General features: G+C 27.8%; 1 protein-coding gene across 7 annotated transcripts in view; it reads right to left on the bottom strand.

Moving 5' to 3' along the window:
* Positions 1 to 21,222, bottom strand: part of LOC101237474 (dipeptidyl peptidase 8) — an 87,837-nt gene that overhangs the window by 34,923 nt on the left and 31,692 nt on the right. For all 7 annotated transcript variants that reach the window (XR_010640863.1, XR_010640864.1, XM_065805813.1 and 4 more), the window contains 6 exons: positions 10,183 to 10,330; positions 9,797 to 10,024; positions 8,785 to 8,855; positions 8,305 to 8,386; positions 4,370 to 4,505; positions 4,217 to 4,270 (listed from right to left, as the gene is read on the bottom strand). Coding sequence is in view for 5 of the 7 variants with exons in the window: in XM_065805813.1 (XP_065661885.1) it covers positions 4,217 to 4,270; positions 4,370 to 4,505; positions 8,305 to 8,386; positions 8,785 to 8,855; positions 9,797 to 10,024; positions 10,183 to 10,330 (719 nt within the window). In the remaining 2 variants the exon portion in view is untranslated. The remainder of the gene's footprint in view (positions 1 to 4,216; positions 4,271 to 4,369; positions 4,506 to 8,304; positions 8,387 to 8,784; positions 8,856 to 9,796; positions 10,025 to 10,182; positions 10,331 to 21,222) is intronic.

Below are 21,222 nucleotides of genomic sequence, written 5' to 3'. Positions count from 1 at the left end.
GCTCTACCACTACACCACTGTTAACTGCAGTCAGTTTTTAAAATTATGTTTAGATTTTTTCATGCCTAAGAATCAGTGTGTATTTCAAGAAAAATGGTTATATGATGATCAATTCAAACCCTGGATTCGGAAGATAAACAAAACAATGGCTAAGTGTATCTATTGCTTTAGTAAAATCAATGTTTCTAACATGGGAGAGGCTGCATTAACATTGCATATGAGAAGCAAAAGCATATATAAAAAAAACCTTTAGAGCAAACCATCAAATCATATATATCACCTTTAACTTCTCCACCTCCTATTCTAGAAACTTGTTCTGAAGCTATATCACAATCAAGCAAATTATGAATGAAAAATCTGACATTGCTAATACTCAACATCTTAATACAGAGTTTATGGGACACTCCATTGCTGAGGATGTTTTAAATACATTTCTCAGTGATGTATTCGAAATTAACAAAGCAAAGATTTTTAAGTGTCTACCAATGGAACAAAGGCAAGAGGAAGAACTAAATCCTCTTATTGATATAGGAACATGTGGTCTTCACACCATTCACGGAAGCTTGAAAGTTGGTACAAAAGCAAGTGGCTGGGAAATAAATAATGCTTGAAGTCGATGTGGCAATTCTTACACGATTCGCCCACACGGCAAGAAACTTATGAAAACATTACTGAAACACTGGAATATCCACTAGGTGGCGCGAAAATGAAAACTGTGCATGAAAAGCTGAATCTCTTCTTGATGGTTACAAAAAATTTGTAACATACGTTAGTAGTTTAAAAAAAAGCAATCTACCTGATGTCAATAATAAAAGTTGGCAGAGACTAAAAGCTCTGATACATGATCCAATTTTGCCAGCAAAATTGAAATTCTTTGAAATGGTATCTGAGAAATTAAATACTTTTTTAAAAGGCTTTCAAACAGAAAAACCCATGATACCATTTATGAGTACTATTCTTGGTGATATTATCGAAGACTTATTGAGCTGATTTATTCTCTAAAGAAATGTGATGCACTTTATCAGCTGCTTCAACTTGATATAAACAATAAGAATATTCGAAAACTTCCAGCAGACATTGATATTAGATTTGCTTCTTGTTTAAAACTTGACCAAGCCAATCTAACTTCTACTGATTGCAGAATAGTTGCATTTAAGAGTGAAGCTGGGGAGTTTTCAGCAGTTTTGTCGGCACATCTTTTTGACAAGTCCCCATTAAAGTTTTCCATTGTATGCTCTGCTATACTTGTAAATCCAATCCAAATGGTCAATGATAGCAAACAAAGTGTGTCAAAAGTTTTTCTGTTCTTTTACAAAAATTAGTAAATTGCAATCGTCTATCAAAAAGTCTGTGGAGCTTGCAAAAGAAAAATACAAAAAACTATTTGAAATTGTTGACATCAAAAAATGTGCATTTAAAAATTTTGACCTTAAAATTTGGTCATTTGTTTTCATAATTGACCAATGACCAATTGAAAATGACCAAATTAAACTATCCCCTACTATTCCAAACTATTCCAAAGAAAATTATTTAATAATTACTCTCTGTAACTTCCCATTAACAAAAAAAATATAGTAATTAAAATTTTTTTATAATAATTTATAACTTCCTGTAAAATATTTTTTTCTATAAATTGAGTATTTTTTGAGATTTAGTAACTCTTCCTGATGATCCAGCAATGGTGAAACTTAAAGTAGAAGATAAAAGTTAGATAAGTGTTTTTTACTAATTTATTATTGCTCTGTTCTTAAAGAACATTAAACACTCTATTTGTAAAATACACTAACATAATTTACATATATATATATATAAAGTTGCCAATAATATCTGTATTTAGTAAAATATTTATGTAGAAGCAAATGGTGACAAACAGATGCAACAAGCCACTAATAATTTATAGGCATAAACTGAACAACACCAACAGTTTTCCTGAAACTGTTTATTATAATATGTGAAGTAAGATAAGATAATACTTCCTTATGCTTTGCAAAAATCTAAGCAATTTCTGTTGATTTAAAGGTAATAAAGCTGTAACGTTTTACTAAAATACTCAAATCTGCCTTAATGTAATATACTAACAAGCTCCAATATATTGCAATTTTCAGTTGAATTTGATATGTTTTCAGAATATGACAAACACAATGCACACAGAACAAAAACTTTGGTTGTGAAAACAAAAATACAAGTATGTTAATTGCAAAATAAGTTAAAATCTTAAAGATAAGCTGGCAAAAACAAAATGAAAAAAAAAGTGTGAGATTTAAAATGATTTTTTTAATATTTTTTATATTTTTAATATTTTAGAATAATATGTAATATACGCTTTTCTAATAATAATATTATACAGACTATGGCTAAGATTTATTTAACATTTTGAATTTTAGTTGTATTAGGAAAAGAACATTGCCCACACCCTAACAACTGTGCAATCACAATCAACTTAAAATAATTAGTTTCAATATTAAAAAAAAAAAAAATACAATATTTGATTTTCAGATGTTTATAAATTATGTAGAAGTTATTATATTTAATGTATTTGTTTAAGGAAATTAACATCTTCCGTACCCTGGAACACTGGGAGAAGTGTAGAAATATTTGTAAGTTATTAGATATTGTAATTATTTGAATACAACAAGGCCTACAAACCCACATTTGATCATGTTTTTAATTTTAATAAAAATTGCATTTTGTGTTTGACGACTTTAGTTTTATATATGTTATATATGACTGTTAGTTGATAGTCATATTCAAACACCTCAGTTGTGTCTAATAGTATTTTTTGTGTAATGACAGAAAGAATTGTTATACACTAATGCATAATGAAAAGGATGCCAATACACAAATTAGTTCCACTGGGTTCACAAATTTGTCAAACTGTTTTTTTCTGTATAGTCTTCATCAATGCTAAAGAGTCTTACTCTCAAGAACTAGTAATTTTTAAGACTAATACTTAAGAGTAAAAGCCCTAAGTATTTGTCTTTTTAAGAGTAATACTCAAGACTCTAGAATATTAGTCTCAGTCTTGAATAGTTGTCAATAACAGTTAAATAAAAATAAAGATAATCATTTTTCTTTAATATAGATTTAGGAGGCTGTTGATCTATGCATCATTGTTGGTCACGAACTGTCATAAAACAATATTAATTTTGCATAAAATAACTCGGTGCAGAAAATTTAAAGTTTTACAAAATCAATCCATAAATAAATTATACTGGTGAAAACGCTGAAGGAAGATACCCTAAACAATTTTGTGTATTAGTAGAAAATTTAAAGAAGCCATTGTAAAATACTTTGTTGACACATCTGTAAACAATATCAATCAGATGAAACTTAATCCAAAACTTATATTGCAAGGTTTTATCAATTGCTGACTATCAATCTATTTTAAGTGGACTTGTATTTTGTGTTTGTATTCTGATTTGTAAAAAATTTTTAGTCTATAAAGTTTTATATGATTAGTCTTGCATAAGTAATTTGTTGAATCATATATTAAAAGTTAATATGTTAAGATGATGTTAAGATGAGCACTGTTATATTTTTAGTAATAAATTTTTTTTTGAGAACAAATTAAAGTACTTAAATTTTTTAGTTATTAGCATATGCATATAACTAAAACAATTAAGTACTTTAATTAATTTGTTCTCAAAAAAAATGTATAACTAAAAATATAACAGTGCTCATTTTATGTAATACATATAATATATAATACAACAAGTTACTTATGCAAGTTTATTCCTATAAGATTATTAGGTAATTATTCTAACCCTTCTAAATTCCAGATCTCGTTTTCGTACAAATCTTACTAAGATTTGTACGAAAACTTACAAATCTTAGTAAGATTTTATTAGTTTTTTTGCACATCTTGCAAGCCTTACTAATCTTACTAAGGTTCGTAAGAAGAAATTTAATTAAGATTTGTAAGATTCATTACTCTGGGATCCACTTGATTTTACAAAAATAAATGAAAACAAATAAAAAATTTGTGCTGTGTTAAAAAATACAAGAGTTCTTTAATACAGTTACTTTACCGCATATGAAATTATTAAAATATTTAGTGTGTTTACTGATAGTATACTTTTTAATTTTTGTGTTTTTGCTGTAAATATATTAAGAATAATATTTAAGATTAAAATACTTAAAAGATAAATATATTGATATAACTCATTGTAAAGAAAAAAAAAAATAAAGATATTTGAAAAATAATTTTTTTAGAAACCTTGAGAGTTCTTGTACCTGAATAACTCAGGATTCCTGGAGCTGGGAAGAACATCTAAAAAGTAAAATTTTACAAATAAAATAAAAACCTGCTTCTTTTCATTTATTTGTAAAAACAATGCATTGCAAATTTGTGCGAAAGTGAAAACATTACATTTTGGAGATTGCACCCAACCTATACTTTGCAAAAATATCTTCTTTTTTTCTTGTAAAGTATTGTTAATTTTACACAGGTTGACTTGAGAAAATGAAGATACTGAAGAAGATACTATGACTGCATATGTACAATCCTGAAAAAAATCAGACTTAAGAAATTTTTAATACATAAAATACTTGTTAGCATCAAAAAATACATAATTCGTATGTATGCATATCTATGTACAGTATCAACAGAAAGTTTGAGGCAGGTTATAAATTTATGCTGTAAAGTCTCAAATAAATTGAAATTGTTTGTTTTTTTGACTTCAATGAGTGTCTTTATGATTAAGTTTATGTTTATGGTATATCAGTGATACTTTACACCATTTTTTGTTAAAAATAAGTAAAAGAAAATAAATAACTGAAAATAACTTTACTAAAATTTTTTTAGTAAAAAAATTTAATGTAAGAGAAAAAATTATAGCTTATCATGAAGAAGACTATTCACAAGTTCAAATATAAAAAAAAAATGAAAATTTCAAAATGTTGTGTGCTGCAACCCAAAGAAAGTGGTGCCCATGCAAGTAAAAAACACTCCGGAAGACCTAAAAAACTAATAAATTACAAGATAGAGAAATAAAAAAATGCCTTTATCAAATAAAAGATACACCACCGAAAAAAATCAGGTCTGTGTATTATTAGTTAAATGATGTTAAGATTACCACTTCCATTGTCAAGGATTGACTGAAGAAATTTGGCTTGCATGGGCGTGTAGCTGTTCATTAACCATTATTAAGGTCAGTTAATAAGACAAAAAGGGTAAAATGAGCTAAAATACATGCACATCGGTCAATTATACAATGGAGAAATGTTCTTTGAACTGATGAGTCCAAATTTGAAGTTTTTGGTTCAAAACATTGTGTTTTTGTGCGCAGATATGGAGGGAAAAGGTATTCAGAGGAATGGAGAAAAGGTTGGGAACCTTCACAGAATTGAAGGAATAATGAAGGTGCGAGAAGAGCAGTCATCTTCACAGAGCACATATTGCAAGTAAAATGGAACGCAATAAAACCTGAAACACTTTGTAAATTATTTAATGGTATGACAAAGAACTGTGCAGCGGTAGTAAAGAACAAACAAGGTTATATTGTTGAATCAAAAATTTAATTAAAATGTTAGTTAAAATTAGAAATTTTTGATAAAATATAGTTCATAATCTTTAATTTTTGTTAACACAACAATTAGAGAACGAATTAAACTTGAAAGGGTTCACTTATTAACTTATTTCTAAAAATTCAGTACCTGCCTTAAACTTTCTGTCAATAGTTTATTTTATTTTTAATGTATAAGAATGGCCACACTTTTTATTATAAATACCAAGATTTACTTACTATTGAGAGAAAAACTGAAAACAAAATCTACTTGAATTATATGTTAATTTCTTACTTATTAAGTGCACATAAAAATTAATTAAAATTTCCATTATATTAGCTATAATTTACTTGCCTATTTAGTCAATCTTAGCAACTGCTTTACAAGTTCTTATCATTCTACTTAAGAACTCATCCAATTTGTCGAAGTTCATTTTATGCCACTTACTAATAAGTTTTTTTTAACATCTTTTGCATCATTAGGCATTAATTTTTGAAATTTAATTCATCCCATAAAGTTTAAAGTTTTTAGAAGAAAACGTATTTTTCAAAATATTGAATAAGTTAATTCCATTAACTTATTCAATATTTTGAAAAATACATTTTCTTCTAAAAAATGAAAGGCTTTCTATTAACTTTCCAAAGGTATAGCATGACTTTTTAAAAATGTCCAAATAAACTACTTTTTTCATTATTCTCTCTATTTTTACAATGCCACCTGTGGCATTCTGATCAAAACTGTCCCACATCTTAACACTACATTTCAACTTAGTTTCTCCGCGCAGCGGCCTTGCTCGGAAAGGTTCGTGTTTCGGAGTTAAAGAGTTGAGAGAGGGTTGTACCACGAATAACAACTAAAAAAAATAAAATAAAAATAAAAACACACACAAAAAAAAAAAAAAAAAAAAAAAAAAAATGAGTAGCCTCCTCGACTGTAGTGGCCCCCCCGCGGGCCTTGGGGAGGTGAATAATCTAAAAAAAAAAAAAAAAAAAAAAAAAAAAAAAAACATCTACTATATGTCAGAGTCAATAATAAACACTGTTATATCATACATTCAAGGACTACAGACAATCAACCTTTTATTGAAACAAAAGATTTAAAAACTTTGTAGTTTTGCCCACTTTAGCATTATTTTTATTTTTATGATTTTTATCAAAAATTTTAATCAAAATACTATTATACTTTTTAAATTATTTAATAATGCAAAAATAAACATTAAAAAGTTAGTAAATTGCATATAAAATTTTTAAAAGCATCTTTAAAAAAAATTTGTGTTATTCAAATAATTATGGACAGTAGTGTATATGTATATATGTGTGTGTGTGTGTACACACACAAAAATCAATGCAAAATTAGATATGCAAGAGATGTCAATGATGTCATCCTGAAATAGACACTTGTAGGGGCTTCAGTAGATAAATTGAATAAATATATTGGTATTAGACAGATACAACCTATGTATAGAGAATCATTACAGCAAAAAAAAAAAAAAATTAAATAGTTTTACATAAACAGTGATTTACAAATTTTTTACTATAATTACTTATAAATACTATAAAGATTATTATTATTTTAAATATTTCACTATTGAAACCCTATTAATTCGAACACTGTTAATTTGGTGTATAAGCTATGACAAAGATTTTTCATTTTGCAATGGTTTTTCTCTAACTACAGTTAAACAATATATATTTATTATTTCTGCTATTTTCTTTTTCATTTTCTTTTTGTAAAACTTTCATTATTATTATGTATGTTACAGATTGTGTACCTTGTGTACAGATTGTGTACCTTGTGTACAGATTGTGTACCTTTTTCCAAAGAGTGTTTTTATTTTTTATTCAAATGAGTTCAAGTGAATAATGAAATAAGTAAAAACAAAAACAGCAACCCAGAAATTTGCAAAACAAAAGGAACTTGATTATAAGCTGTTTTTTTTTTTGACTTGCTCTGTTATAAATCAAAGTCTGATTATAAATCAAAATAAGAGTATAAGGAACAGAAGTTGATGAAAATACTTCATGAAAAGATAATTGTTAAAAAAATTATTAAAAAAAATTCAATTTGTGAAGACCATTAGAAAAATTAGAAACCTTCAAAAGGAAAAACAAAAAAACAGCAACAGCATAACCAAATAATATCTTTAATCTTCAGTGAGAAAAAAGGTTAAAAGTGGTAAAAAAAAAAAAGTTTTATATCCGATATGGCAATTAAATAGAGTGTATTATAAACAAAACTAATGTAAATATATAAAAAATTGTTTTGAAACAGTTGTTTTTGCAAATGCTGTCAAACCACTGTTTAAATTCAAACTTGATAAACAAAAAATTCAAAATTAAAGATAAAATTCAAAATGATAAACAAATTTTCTTTCAATTTAATTTTTTTTTTTCAAAAAACATAAAAAATTTTAGTATGCCAAAATTAGCACAGCATTAATATTTTTTTTATGTATGTAAACTGATAACTTTGAAGTCATTAAATTTGACAACTGCAACAATGAAAGGAAAGTTTCTCTTTTGCTTAACTTTTGGCATAATTAATTAGTTATGTCAAGCTATGATAAAAATGAAAAATGAGAAGTACCAGCAATTCAACTTATACAAATTTTATCAAAGATGAAGTTGTTGTAATCACTTTAAAATAGATTGCATCATAATAAGAAATTGTAAGAATGTTGGTAAAATCAAAATTAATTTAATTTTCAACTTTAGTTCTTTTACTTAAAATAGCTGCAAAATTAAAAAAAGGTTTTGTTGCTTAAAAAAATAATAAAAATAAATGTATTATATCCTTCACCTTATTTAGAGTGACAGCATGAGAATAACCAAGCAAAGTCATTCGTTCTATCAGTTGGGGATTTAACAAAGAAACGCAGTAACTAAAATATTCAAAAATAAACTCACAAAATTGTTTTATACTCAAAATAAAATCCAGAAAACATAGACAAATATAGTAATTACAAAATTAAAACTCACAGGTAAAGAACACATAAACAAGTATAGTAGTTGCAACATTAAAACTTGCAGGTGAAGAACACATAAACAAATATAGTAATTGCAACATTGAAACTCACAGGTGAAGAACACATGAACAAGCATGGTAATTACAAAATTAAAACTCACAGGTAAAGAACCCATGAGCAAGTACAGTAGTTGCAACATTAAAACTTACAGGTGAAGAACACATGAACAAATATTAAAACTTACAGGTGAAGAACACATGAACAAATATTAAAACTTACAGGTGAAGAACACATGAACAAATATTAAAACTTACAGGTGCTTTTCTAAAGGGGTATCTTTGGTACCCAAAAAATAAACTAAGTTGTTTCTTTCATCCAACCAAATCTAATGATTAAGTTTTTTATTATATTAAATAAAAAACAATTAAAAATTTAATGATCATTAAATAGTTAAATAAGATAATAATTAATTTAATTTAATAATTTAGTAAAGTGTTAAAGTAATTTAAGAAATAGTATAAGTATATGTGATAATGTACTCAGTTATATCTGTGATAATGAAAGTGATGATTTGTAACTATCTGTGATAATCTATCATGCACGAGTCATTACATCTATATATATATATATATATATATATATATATATATATATATATATATATATATATATATATATATATATATATATATATATATATATATATATATATATATATATATATATATATATATATATATATATACACAATTGTTTCAAATGTTTCAGTAAGTTACAGTACATTACTGTTATGTACTGTAACATTTATATGGTTATATTACTACAGAATGATAATCCAGGTAATACTACTACAGTATAAAAATACTTATTGTTAGATGCCAAAGTCAAAAAAAAAAATAGAAATGAGATAAATAAAAGCCTGTTAGTTCTTTAATCAACATTAAAAGCATAAACAAATAAAGGAACTCAAAAGACAAGCATTTCTTGTTGATACTCATAAAATAAAAAGTACACATGTTAATTTTAAAATTAGGATTGTCTGATTTAACAGACAAATAATTAAAAGCAATATTTGTCTGACCAGCTTATTTTGCATCAACATGGCTTTAAAACATTGCAATTTTTTTAAATAATATACTTTCAAGATTGCAGGATTGCTTAATTTGCCCCTTGCCATAATAATCAAAGTTTTTTGCTCTTAATGTAAAACTTTGTTTTAAAGATTAGGAAATTAAATTTCCATACATAAGATAAACAATACATAACATAATTAATAACATGATTAACATGGATAAATAAAATCATAATGTAAAAAAAAACAAAAACCGTTTCGCTATCAACATCCCATTCTCCTTGAGTCAAAGGTTGCTCTGCTAGTATTTGACAATAGCGAATAATATATTCATTATTATTTATTTCCATGACATCTTGTGTTTCATTATCTGTTGTCACAGTGTATCTATATAAATGCTTAAAAAAGGTTTTTTCACACATCCATATAAATGATATTTCATTACTATATTGTGATGGCAAGAAGTGGAGGGCATTAGATACCTTAAAACAAGTAATAATAAACAAATAAGGTAATATGGTTTAATACAATTTTATTGCTCATATTAGTCTTAATAAAAATTAAAAAATAAAAATAAAAAATACTTTATTGTATAGATTTTAACTATAGTATTAAATGCCAAAATAACAAAAATATTTACATTGATCCAGTAGTCAGATTTTTCTTCAAGCAAAACATCAATTTTTTCATTTGTATGGATTGTTGAACTCGTAATACAAAATGCAGAGTTTGGAATTCGTAATAATGCTGATCTGTTTTGAGCTCTGTTAAAAACTTGAATCCATATACTGAAAATTTAAAAAAAAGTTAACAAATCAGAGCTTGTCAGGGAAATCATTTGACAAAAATTTTCATTAAGTAGATAAAAATAAGAGAGTGAGAGGAAAAGTTTATTATAATCATTCATTATGCAGGTACTTATGCATGTAATTGTACTGCATATTTGTAAAAAAATAACCATATATTAAATCATGTACTGTAATTATGTCATATACTATATATAGGGACCATATATTAAAGACCATATTCTTGATCATCAAAATAACATAAAAATAAGCAATTTTTATTCATACAAATTTAATTCTAGTCTGAGTTTACTCTGGTATAGTAAATATAGTAGGACACGGTTATTGTTATTTTAGTGATATCCATATACTGATATATTATTGATATCCATATACAGTTTTAGGAAGATGAGGTATAGCCGTGGTGGCCAAACCACTATTCGCAGGAAAAAAAATGCCAGCAGAAGCTTTTTAAATGCCTGTTAAACAATTTGGATATTTAGGAGAATAAAGGGTAAAATTTAAACTCCACTGGTGATAAAGGGTTGAATCGCATTAAATGAGTTAACTCTTTCATTGAATATTAAAGAAAGTAATTAAAAAGTTCTTTTGTTTTCTGATTATTTTTATACAAAGGAGTTTTCATAATGTTTAGAATAAACTGGGGTAAGAGTAAACAAAAAAAAAAAAGTGAACAGTTAAGCAATTTTATTTCTTTTGCATTTATTGAAAGCTAAAACAATTAATCTTTAAAAATGCTAGGCACCATTTTGTAGAGAATTTTGTGCTCTATCTAAAGGTGTAAACAATTTTTTTCTAAAAAATCAACTTCAAAACTCCCAAAACTAAAATTAAATTTTAATAAACAAAAAAGGCTGTTTTGTAGAAAATTTTATGACAATCAAGATTCTCTTTTCAAAATTTAATTTGCTAGTTCCGAAAAAAAGTTGAGTAAAAACCAAAATAAATGTTTTTCAGGGGAAGAGTAAACATGCTAAAAAATTTTGCTATATATCTAAAAAATTACAAATTGCTCAAACATTTCAAGTACCATCTCAGCCTACTTCATCATCTTCATCCGAGCCTGCTTCATAATCCTCAACTAAGCCTGTTTCATCACCTTCATGCAAGTCTGTTTCATCATCCTCAACCGAGCTTGCTTCATCATTCTCATCCCAGCCTACAATGCAAATCTAAAGGGTTCTTGAAGGGTCTGCGGCGGTTCCTCAAAGAACCTTAAGGTTCTTAGAGCCAACTTAAAGAACCTGTGGGTTCTTCACGTTGCAAAATGATTCTTTAAAGAATAGGCTAATTTTTTAAAGGAAGTTTTAAGAACCGTTAAGGTTCATTGCATTAATTGTTAGAAATTTTAGTATTAAGGTTCTCCAAAAACTTTTTAATCTTTTTTAAGACTCCATTTTGTTTTTCGATATATTTTTTTACCCAACGTGTTAATTGATTACAACGTGGATTTATAAACATGACTAAACATGAATGCTGAAACAAAATGCTGCCAATAGTTATTAGCTTACAATACGATATAATACGATTTTTTTTTATCAATTAGTAAAATTAATTTTGGATACAGCATGAATTTTGGATCCCAACATATTACAAAACATAATTTGTATTAATTGTAATCATTAATGATTACTATTTATCTAACTGTATTTTGAAACATGTTAGAATCAATGTACGTTAGGATCATTGTATGGAATCCAAATATCATAATGGCAGTATGATGTTTGGATTCTATACATTATATTTCAAAACAGCATTACTGCATCCAAAATTAATTTTAGTAATTTAATTCCAATATAATGCCGATGCATTTGGTATTATATTGTCGTTAAAACAAATTTAAAGTACAATTATTTTTGAATTTTTAGTTAAAATTTAGAATGATAAATTGGTCAATTGAAGAAGTTTGTTCGCACTTAGAGCAGAAAGGTCTTGGTGATTTAAGAGAAAAAATAATTGGTTAGATAAGAGTTTTGAGTTTTAAATGTTTGTTTAGTAATAATTATACTGATGTTAAATTTATATTTATATCTGTATTTGGCAAATATTTTTTTTAAATGGCTGCATGTAATAATAACTTATGTTTTACTTGTTGTACATGTGGTATGCAAAAGTATTCTATTCAAAAATATTTACAACATTTGTATATCATGCATGAACACACCCCTGGTTTTTTCCTATTGTGTAATATTGATGGCTGTCCTGCCAAATATAAATCTGTAAAATGTTTATGCCACCATATGCACAAAAAGCATAGTTTCATTTTTAGCACACCTCGAATATTAACAAATGAACCAGATAATTTTATGAGTGAAACAATGGAAAACCACATTTTAGCAGATAGTATTGGTGACACTTCTGCAGACCTTGTTATTGATTCTACCACTAACAACTGCAGTCGAGCAACTAGTAGTTTGGATTCTAATTTAGGTTTCATATCTTTGTCCTCCCTTGACAATCTACTCAGTCATTTACAGAAACATTACACTATGTTTGTAGTTGCAATAGCAGAAAAACATTAAATTCCGTCTGTTGTTCAAATTGAATTAGCAAACAAAGTTCAATCTTTGTTGACATATTTTAATCATAGTTTTTGTGATCTAATAAAGCAGCAACTTGGGGAAAACCTTATTAATAATAGTGATTTAAATCAACTTTTAAATAGCGATTTGCTTTTAGATAAAGTTTTATCTGTGGTCAATTCTAGCAAAAAGGTTATTTCATTTTGTAAGTGAAACTTAGGACTTATTTTGCCAATTGAAATAAAATTACACTCCACGAATAAAAATCAACAAGAATATGGTTTAAAAAAACCAAGTTGTGAAACCTTTCAATATGTGCCCATTTTGCCATTATTAAAAAAGTTAGTCGAAAATGAGCTTATCTGGCATTCAATGAAACGAAAACTTGAAATAGATATGTCAATTAATAAAGACTTGCTATATTCATATTCAGATGGTTTAAATTGTAAACAACATGTCATTTTTAAAGACAAGAATGCATTAAGAATCCATTTATACTGCGATGAATTTGAAGTATGTAATCCGATTGGGGCTCATCACTCAGAACATAAACTCTGTGCATTTTATTTCTTCTTGGGTAACATCGAAGAACAATATATTTCACAACTTCAGAATATAAATTTATGTATTTTTGTTAAAGAAATGTATATCGAGAAATGTAAAACATACAAGCAAGTTTTAATACCTTTAATTCGGGATTTGCTGACATTGCAAAATGAGGGTATTTTAGTTAAAGTTGATAATAAGCAGGTTCGATTCTTTGGAGGGATTGCAACTATATCTGCTGATGATCTTTCTTCCCATGCACTAGCTGGTTTTTGCCGTGTTTTTAACTCTGGTCATTTTTGTCGTCATTGTATGACTTCTTATGTTGACAAAAATAAAATTTTGGCAAATGTAATACAACAATTCGTACCGATAAAATGTATCATTATCATTTAGCTGCTATTTCTGGTCCAGGTCACATTTCTTCTAGTGTGTATGGTGTTGATAAATGCTGTCCTTTATTAGATTTACCATATTTTAATGTTGTACAGTCTTTCCCACCAGACATCATGCATGATATGTTAGAAGGAACAATTTTACAATTAATAAGTTTGATGTTATTAAAATTCAAAGCACTGAAGATAACTACAATAGAACAAATGAACACAGAGCTTAACATTTTCGAAATTGGCAGAAATGACAGAAAAAACAAACCAGTACCATTTGTTATCCGTACTGGTGCGCCTATTAACTTTATTGGTTCTGCATCACAGAAGTTGTGTATGTTTCAGTTTCTACCGTTTATGAATGGCAATCGCATACCAATATCTAATATGTATTGGTTACTGTATTAACAGCTGCGAGATATTACTGATTATGTATTTGCTCCAAAAATTTCAAAAACTGCTTTTTCTTATCTTCAATTTTTAGTGGAGTAGTTTTTGCAAAATTTTCTTGAACTTTTCCCGGATGATTTAACACCCAAGTTTCATTTCATGCTCCATTATGCTCGTTTGATTAGTCAAAATAGACCACTAAGATATTTATGGTGCATGCGTTTTGAAGCTAAACATTTATATTTCAAAAAGTTAGCTTCTTCCATTTAAAATTTTAAAAATATAGGTTATTCTCTTGCAAAGCGACATCAGCTGAGACAGTGTTCTTTTGATTTTTAAAATAAAAAGTATGAAACATCTAATCTATGTTCAATTACCTTTGATAGTTTAGCAACTTGTCTTCAGGAAAAGTTATTGCCTTTTATTCTAATGATATTATTGATAAAGAGGAAACAGTTTGGAAGTGTAATGCCATCGCTATAAATAGAATCCAATTTCATGTGCATGATACAGTTATTTTAGCTTTACTTCATTCTGAAGGAATTCCTTTATTTTTTAAAGTTTATAATATTACTCAATTTCGTCAACACTGGGTCATTTCCGGAAAGTTGCTAATTTGTAACAAATATAATGAACACTTGCATGCATTCAGAGTTACAGAAGATGAAACCTTGTCAATATGCTTGCCAGCAGAAGTCTGTGATTATCAACTTCTAGATACATATACAATACAAGATGGTGACTCTTACATTACTCTCAAACACTTATGTTTTAAATAAATTTTTGCCAAAAGGCTTTGATTTTAATTTTTTCCCAGGAAATTATGGTAATTTTCCCGGGTAACGGGAAAATTACCATTATATGATTATACCAAATATGAAATATAAAAAATTCCCAGGAAGAACCCTCTAGTGTCATTACAACATTAAATTTGCATAAAATTATTGAGCCCTATGGTATTGTGATGGTATTATTGAGCCCTATGGTATTTTTCAATATCAATCAAGTAAAGATATTTAACCCTAAAGCTTAAAATTAAATTATAGTTGGATATTTATAACAATGTTTAGCATTTATATTAGTAACAATTTACTTTTAATGTAGAAGAAGAAATTGAAAACATTGTTGAGTTTAACGGAAACAATGGTTTCGAATTTATGTGTAACAATGCGAAAGCAGGTTATGCTGTTGGAAATAATAAAGAATCTTCAAGCATCACCTGCACAACAAGTTAATTTAAAGTAAGTTTTGATACAGTTTAAATTCCTCAACACAATTAACAAATACCTTTGTGGTATAAAAATGTTGTGTTTATTAGTGTGTCTGTACTTGGTGTACCTAGTAGTGCATCAGAAGCATGTTATACTGGTGCTGGGAACATTTAAGTAGGATCCATTAGAACCTAGCAGTTATTGCAGCTTTTGAAGCAAAAGACTGTTGCTTGGCTAATGTAAATATATGAAGTATATAATATAATTAGAATATATGAGATATTTTAAGTGTAAATGTATATTTACTGTATATCATATAGATATATGCCTATATATACAGTATATGTATATAATATATTTATTTATATAATCTCTATGTATGTCAAATAAATATACTTATAATGGCAGTCTACACTATTGGAAAGTCTAAAAAATAAGTTCAAGAAAGAAAGAGTGCCTTTAATTAATATTGAGACTGTTGCTATCCATAAAAACACATTTGGGAATCAAGAGGACGCAAACGTGCAGAAAATTGTCTTGAGAATGAAGAAGCTTGTAGTACTTGGTAAAAATTAAGCTTTTATTAAAAAATAATTTTAAAAAAATGAGATAAAATAATTTTAAAAAATGAAATAATTATTAAAAAATAACTTTTTTAAGCCACATTCTCTACCTATCAATGAGGATGATTTTACTGTAGCGCAACATCATCAAGATATGTTAATTGAATATTGTAAACTTTGTCCAGACATGAATATACTCATTGATCACCAAAAACGTAGTTAGTTTATGCAAGCAAAGGATTTTGATGTTCATACAGTTGATCTAAAAGCTAAATACCCATGGCTCTGCTCTGCTCAATTGGTAGGCTTTTAACTGTTATTTTTTTATTTTTTATTTTTTGTTTTAACTCAAAAATAATCTTTATAGTAATGATATTAAAGCTTCTTGGCAAAATGAAACTAAGATTTGGAAAAGATCTTGATAAAGAGCTTCACCAATGGATGAAGTGTATGGATGATAAAATCTTAAGCTTGGTAAAGTTAAAGAGAAAAGAAGATTTTATTTCTAAAATATTTGCTGAAATAGAGCGTGAAATTGATGAAAGCACTAAGAGAGGTAATACATTTTAAGTACAAAAGGTTTCTGCTTTTCAAAAAACTGTAGCTAAATTAATTGTTTCTGTTTCTATGGCTCTGTTATTTTACTATTTTAGCTACATTAAATGGAGCTATTCTTTTGTTGCCATGGTTATTCAAAGAGTCTGTTGAAACCTTGGTTACATTTGACAACACCCCAAGGCAGAACACACCAACTATTGCAATCCCCCGAGCTCAAAAGCTGACATCAAAATTTTGTAGTATTATAATAGATGGCCAAGAAATAGTTGAATACCATAACGATGTTGATATCTCATTAGGGATGGCTTGTATAGTTCTATAGATTGTTGCATTTGGGAGTACGGAGGAAAAAAATGATTCTTATGCCAACAAATACGTCACTTTTAATTACTTTTGACTTTCGTTCAACATTTGCGTGTTGTCAGAAAGTAAAAACTATTAAATTAATGACAAATTAATCGTTTTTTAAAAAATCGGCAAAAATGCAAATTTAATTGACCATGTTTTTCAGAATGTTTTTAAAAACAATCTGAATGTTTTTAAAAACAATCTGAATGTTTTTAAAAACAATCTGAATGTTTTTAAAAACAATCTGAATGTTTTTAAAAACAATCTGAATGTTTTTAAAAACAATCTGAATGTTTTTAAAAACAATCTGAATGTTTTTAAAAACAATCTGAATGTTTTTAAAAACAATCTGAATGTTTTTAAAAACAATCTGAATGTTTTTAAAAACAATCTGAATGTTTTTAAAAACAATCTGAATGTTTTTAAAAACATTCTGAATTTTATTTAATAAAATGTTTTTATTTTTATTTTTTTACTGTAAATCATGCATGGAGTGTTGCTACATCGACTATTTTATAGCCTGACTCGCAACAAAGTGCTGCAACATCGACTGACAAATAGCCTGACTCGCAACGGACTGTTGCTATATCAGCTATCTTATAACTTGATACGCAAGGGAGTGCTGCCACATCGACTGAGGGCTTGGTTGGGGCAGGCAGTCATCAAGTAACAAAAAAAAAATTCCGGTCTTGCATTTTAATTTTTACTTTTTGTCAACAAAACTTTCTGACAACCAGTTAGGAGTTTCAAAATTTGTGTACTGAACATCTATTTTGTCAGTCAGATGTCTTGAATTTGAAGTAGTTCTTCAAAAATAGTTCTTTAAAGAAGCTTTTCAATCAATTCTTAAAAAAAATGTTCTCTTAAGAGTTCTTTGAAGAACCTCTCAGGAAAATTTATCGGAACTCGGAAGAACTCTTAGGTTCTTCAAAAAACCGTTTAGGGTTCTTTAAAGAACTTTACCGTAAGGTTCTTCCAAAGAACCCGTACATAGGGTTTTTTAAAGAACCTCTACGAGTGCTCCCTCAGCACTAACGTCAAGAACCCTCTGAGGGTTCTTGACATTGGTGTATCAAATGTTGCAACACTTATCAAATGTTGCAACACTTCACAGAAAGACTCAAAGGCGATTTGAAAAATGTTTTGCAGCGCCACCATATCGACCCGCAAAAAAAACCCAAAAGAGTCAGCATTCCGAGAGTTGAAGGCTAGTGTCTAAGTACATCTGAGGTACTCAAGAAACTAAAGCAAGGCGATGAGGCCAAAAAGTCAAAGCAATTAAAGAAACGTAAAATTCACTTCAGTGAAGCTTCAGATGAAACTCAGCAAGCGCAACGTTAAAAAAAATCGAGACAATACAAAGACATCAAGAGGTGCAAAAAGTGTTGCAGAGTTTGGGAAGAAGCATTGCCAACTCAAAACAAAATGTGGTACCAATGTACCAAACAAAATGTGGTACCAAGAGTTAAAGAAATGCCCTCTGATGTATCAAAACAAATCACTGTTGTCTCCTCGCTTTCAAAGTACTTTTCAATAGCTATTGATGAAAGTTGTGATTTAACTGACAATGCTCAATTATTAGTTTACATAAGATGTGTTAACAATAACTTTGATGTTGTCCAAGAACTTCTTGGCTTATGTCTGCTTCAAATCTCAACAACTGGAACTGATATTTTTGAAACATTAAAAACATGTATTGAAAATCAAAATACTAACGGTCACAATCTGAACTGAGATAAATTGGATAATATTTGCATTGATGGCGCACCTGCAATGGTTGGGAAGCACAGTGGATGTGTTTCTTCTCTTGAAAAATATTTACAAAGAAAACTTTTTAAATATCATTGCATTATTCACCAACTCCATATCTTTTGTGCTGTGCTCAAAAGATATGGAGTTTGGCCATATCTTTTGAGCACAGCACAAAAGATATGGAGTTTGGCCATGTCATTAAAACTGCATTAAAAAAATAAGAGCAAGAACACTTCATAAAAGAGAATTTCATTAATTTTTTGAAAATGGAACAAATTAACAACAAGAACTCTTATTACATTGTTCTGTTTGATGGTAATCAAAAGGCAAATGTTGACCAGGTTTTTTGATTTAATAAATGAAGTGTTACAACTTTTGGAAGCAAAAAACGAATAACCATTAGAATGTGACTTTCTTAAAAACAAAGAATGGTTATATGTGACCTTGCATTTTTAGTGGATATAACAAATTACCTAAATATTTTGAACACAAACTTGCAAGGTGAAAACATTTTATTTCCAACATTATTTAACCAAATTAATGCTTTTAAGGCCAAGTTAAAATTATTTACAGACAGTTTATCATAAAAAAATCTTCATTTATTTCCAACACTTAAAAATAAGATTACCTGTGTTGCGTTTCAAAATCACACAGGATTAAAAAGCAAATTTCAAGAACTGTGTTTATCGCCAATTGCTCTAGATCTGAAATCATTCTGGAAATTTGTTCCCAAAAATGACTCTCTTGAACTCAATGATATGGCACTTAGATTTGTCTGTAAATTTGGCTCCACCTACATTTGTGAAAAAACATTTTCTACAATGAATTACATAAAAAGCAAACATAGGTCAACTCTGACTGACAATCTTGGTAATCTGATACTTCTTGGTAACCTGATATATCTATCTACCTCAAAAATCAATCCAGACATTAAAAAACTAGTTTCAGAAGGTCAAGTTCACCACTCCCAATAATTATATTGCTTTGATACAAATGATTATAATACTTAATAGTCACCTATATTTCTGTAGAAATATTTTTTTTTAATATTTTTTTCCCACAAAATTGTTTTTTAACTTTTTTTTGCCTGTGTCCTAAAATTTACAATAATGAAATTTACAATAATGAAATTTACAATAATAAAATGTATAATATTAAGGAGTTATACAAAGACAGTATTATTTTCTTTTTTACTTTGTATTTTAGATTTATGCTTTTCAATAATGTTATTCCTATATTATTTTCCTTTTCTGTGATTATCTTCCTTACAAAAATTTATTTTCATTTTATAACTCTGCTTTCATTGCTCAGTGTGATTATTTTGCGCCAAAAGAGAAAAAGACTTTTTTTTATTAGATATTTAGGTGCTCCAAGAAGGCCTAATAGTCTTATCACAGAGCACCCCAGAATAGCATTTAACCAAGAAGTTAATCTCTCCTTCCTTACCAATAATGCATATACAGCTTCAAACCACAGACCTCTAGTTCTAAAGCCAGAACTTTAGTCATTACACCATGGCTGCATTATTCAATTATGATACTTTATTTTCTGTTATGCATATATATGTAGATTTTCAACAGGTTTTAGATAGTAATTAATTTTAATATGTTTAATTGGTTTTTAATGTCCATATTTGTGGATTACGATATTGTTTAAATTTGAATAGAAAATTATTTTTTATTTTTTATTAAGGGGATCTGACATTTGATGATTGATGTATTTCTTGTGTAAAAAACCAACAAGCTAATCGGGAGAGAACCAAGTATGAAAAAGATTTGAAATTATAAGGTATGTAATGGATTAATTTTTGAAATTTTCGGATGTTTTGGAAAAATATGGCATGAAGAAATTAGCAACTTGGTTTGAGCAACAGTGATGAACCCAGAGTTTATTTAAGGATACTGCTTTTCTTTTCCCTGTAAAAGTAAAAAGTGGGAGGGGGGGGGCTAGGGTGGTGAATGAATATTTTTAAAGTAACCTCCCCCACGAACCCAGTTAAAGGTAGTGCTGCAAAAATGACTTTTAAATATAACTTTGTTTATGTTAACCTTGTTCAATTCTATCCAAAAAAAGAGTTGATTTCAAAAAGCACTTGTTGTAAAAGACATTTCTTTAAATACATGAGTTTAGCGGTTGATGTAAGCCTATGCTACTAAGAAAAACTTTTTTATTTAAGATTTTAATAAACATTCAATTTGCAAATACTATGTTGTTTGTAAATATTTATTGAAAATTGTTCAAAGTATTTTAAATATTTATCAAATATATTTTAGTAATTTTCATTTTAGTAGTAATTAAATGTTTTAAATACTTCAAACAATATTATCAATATTTACATAATTTATTAACACTATAATCAATATTTACAAATTGCATATTATTTGCAAAATTAAAATAATAGTAATTACGCTTATTAAAGGCTTACACCTAGTACTCAAATAATTGTTGTCACGGAAATATTAAAGGCTTACACCTTGTACTCATATAATTGTTGTCTCTATAAAAAAAAAAACTATTATTTTCAATTTTTGATTTAAATTTTAGTTCTTCTGTTCATTTCATTTTTACTAAGTTAATAAATTTAAAAGTACTTTAAGG

The sequence above is a fragment of the Hydra vulgaris genome, chromosome 09, assembly GCF_038396675.1.
Source record: "Hydra vulgaris chromosome 09, alternate assembly HydraT2T_AEP".
Classification (NCBI taxonomy): domain Eukaryota; kingdom Metazoa; phylum Cnidaria; class Hydrozoa; order Anthoathecata; family Hydridae; genus Hydra; species Hydra vulgaris.
This window is presented reverse-complemented; position numbering and strand designations above follow the sequence as displayed.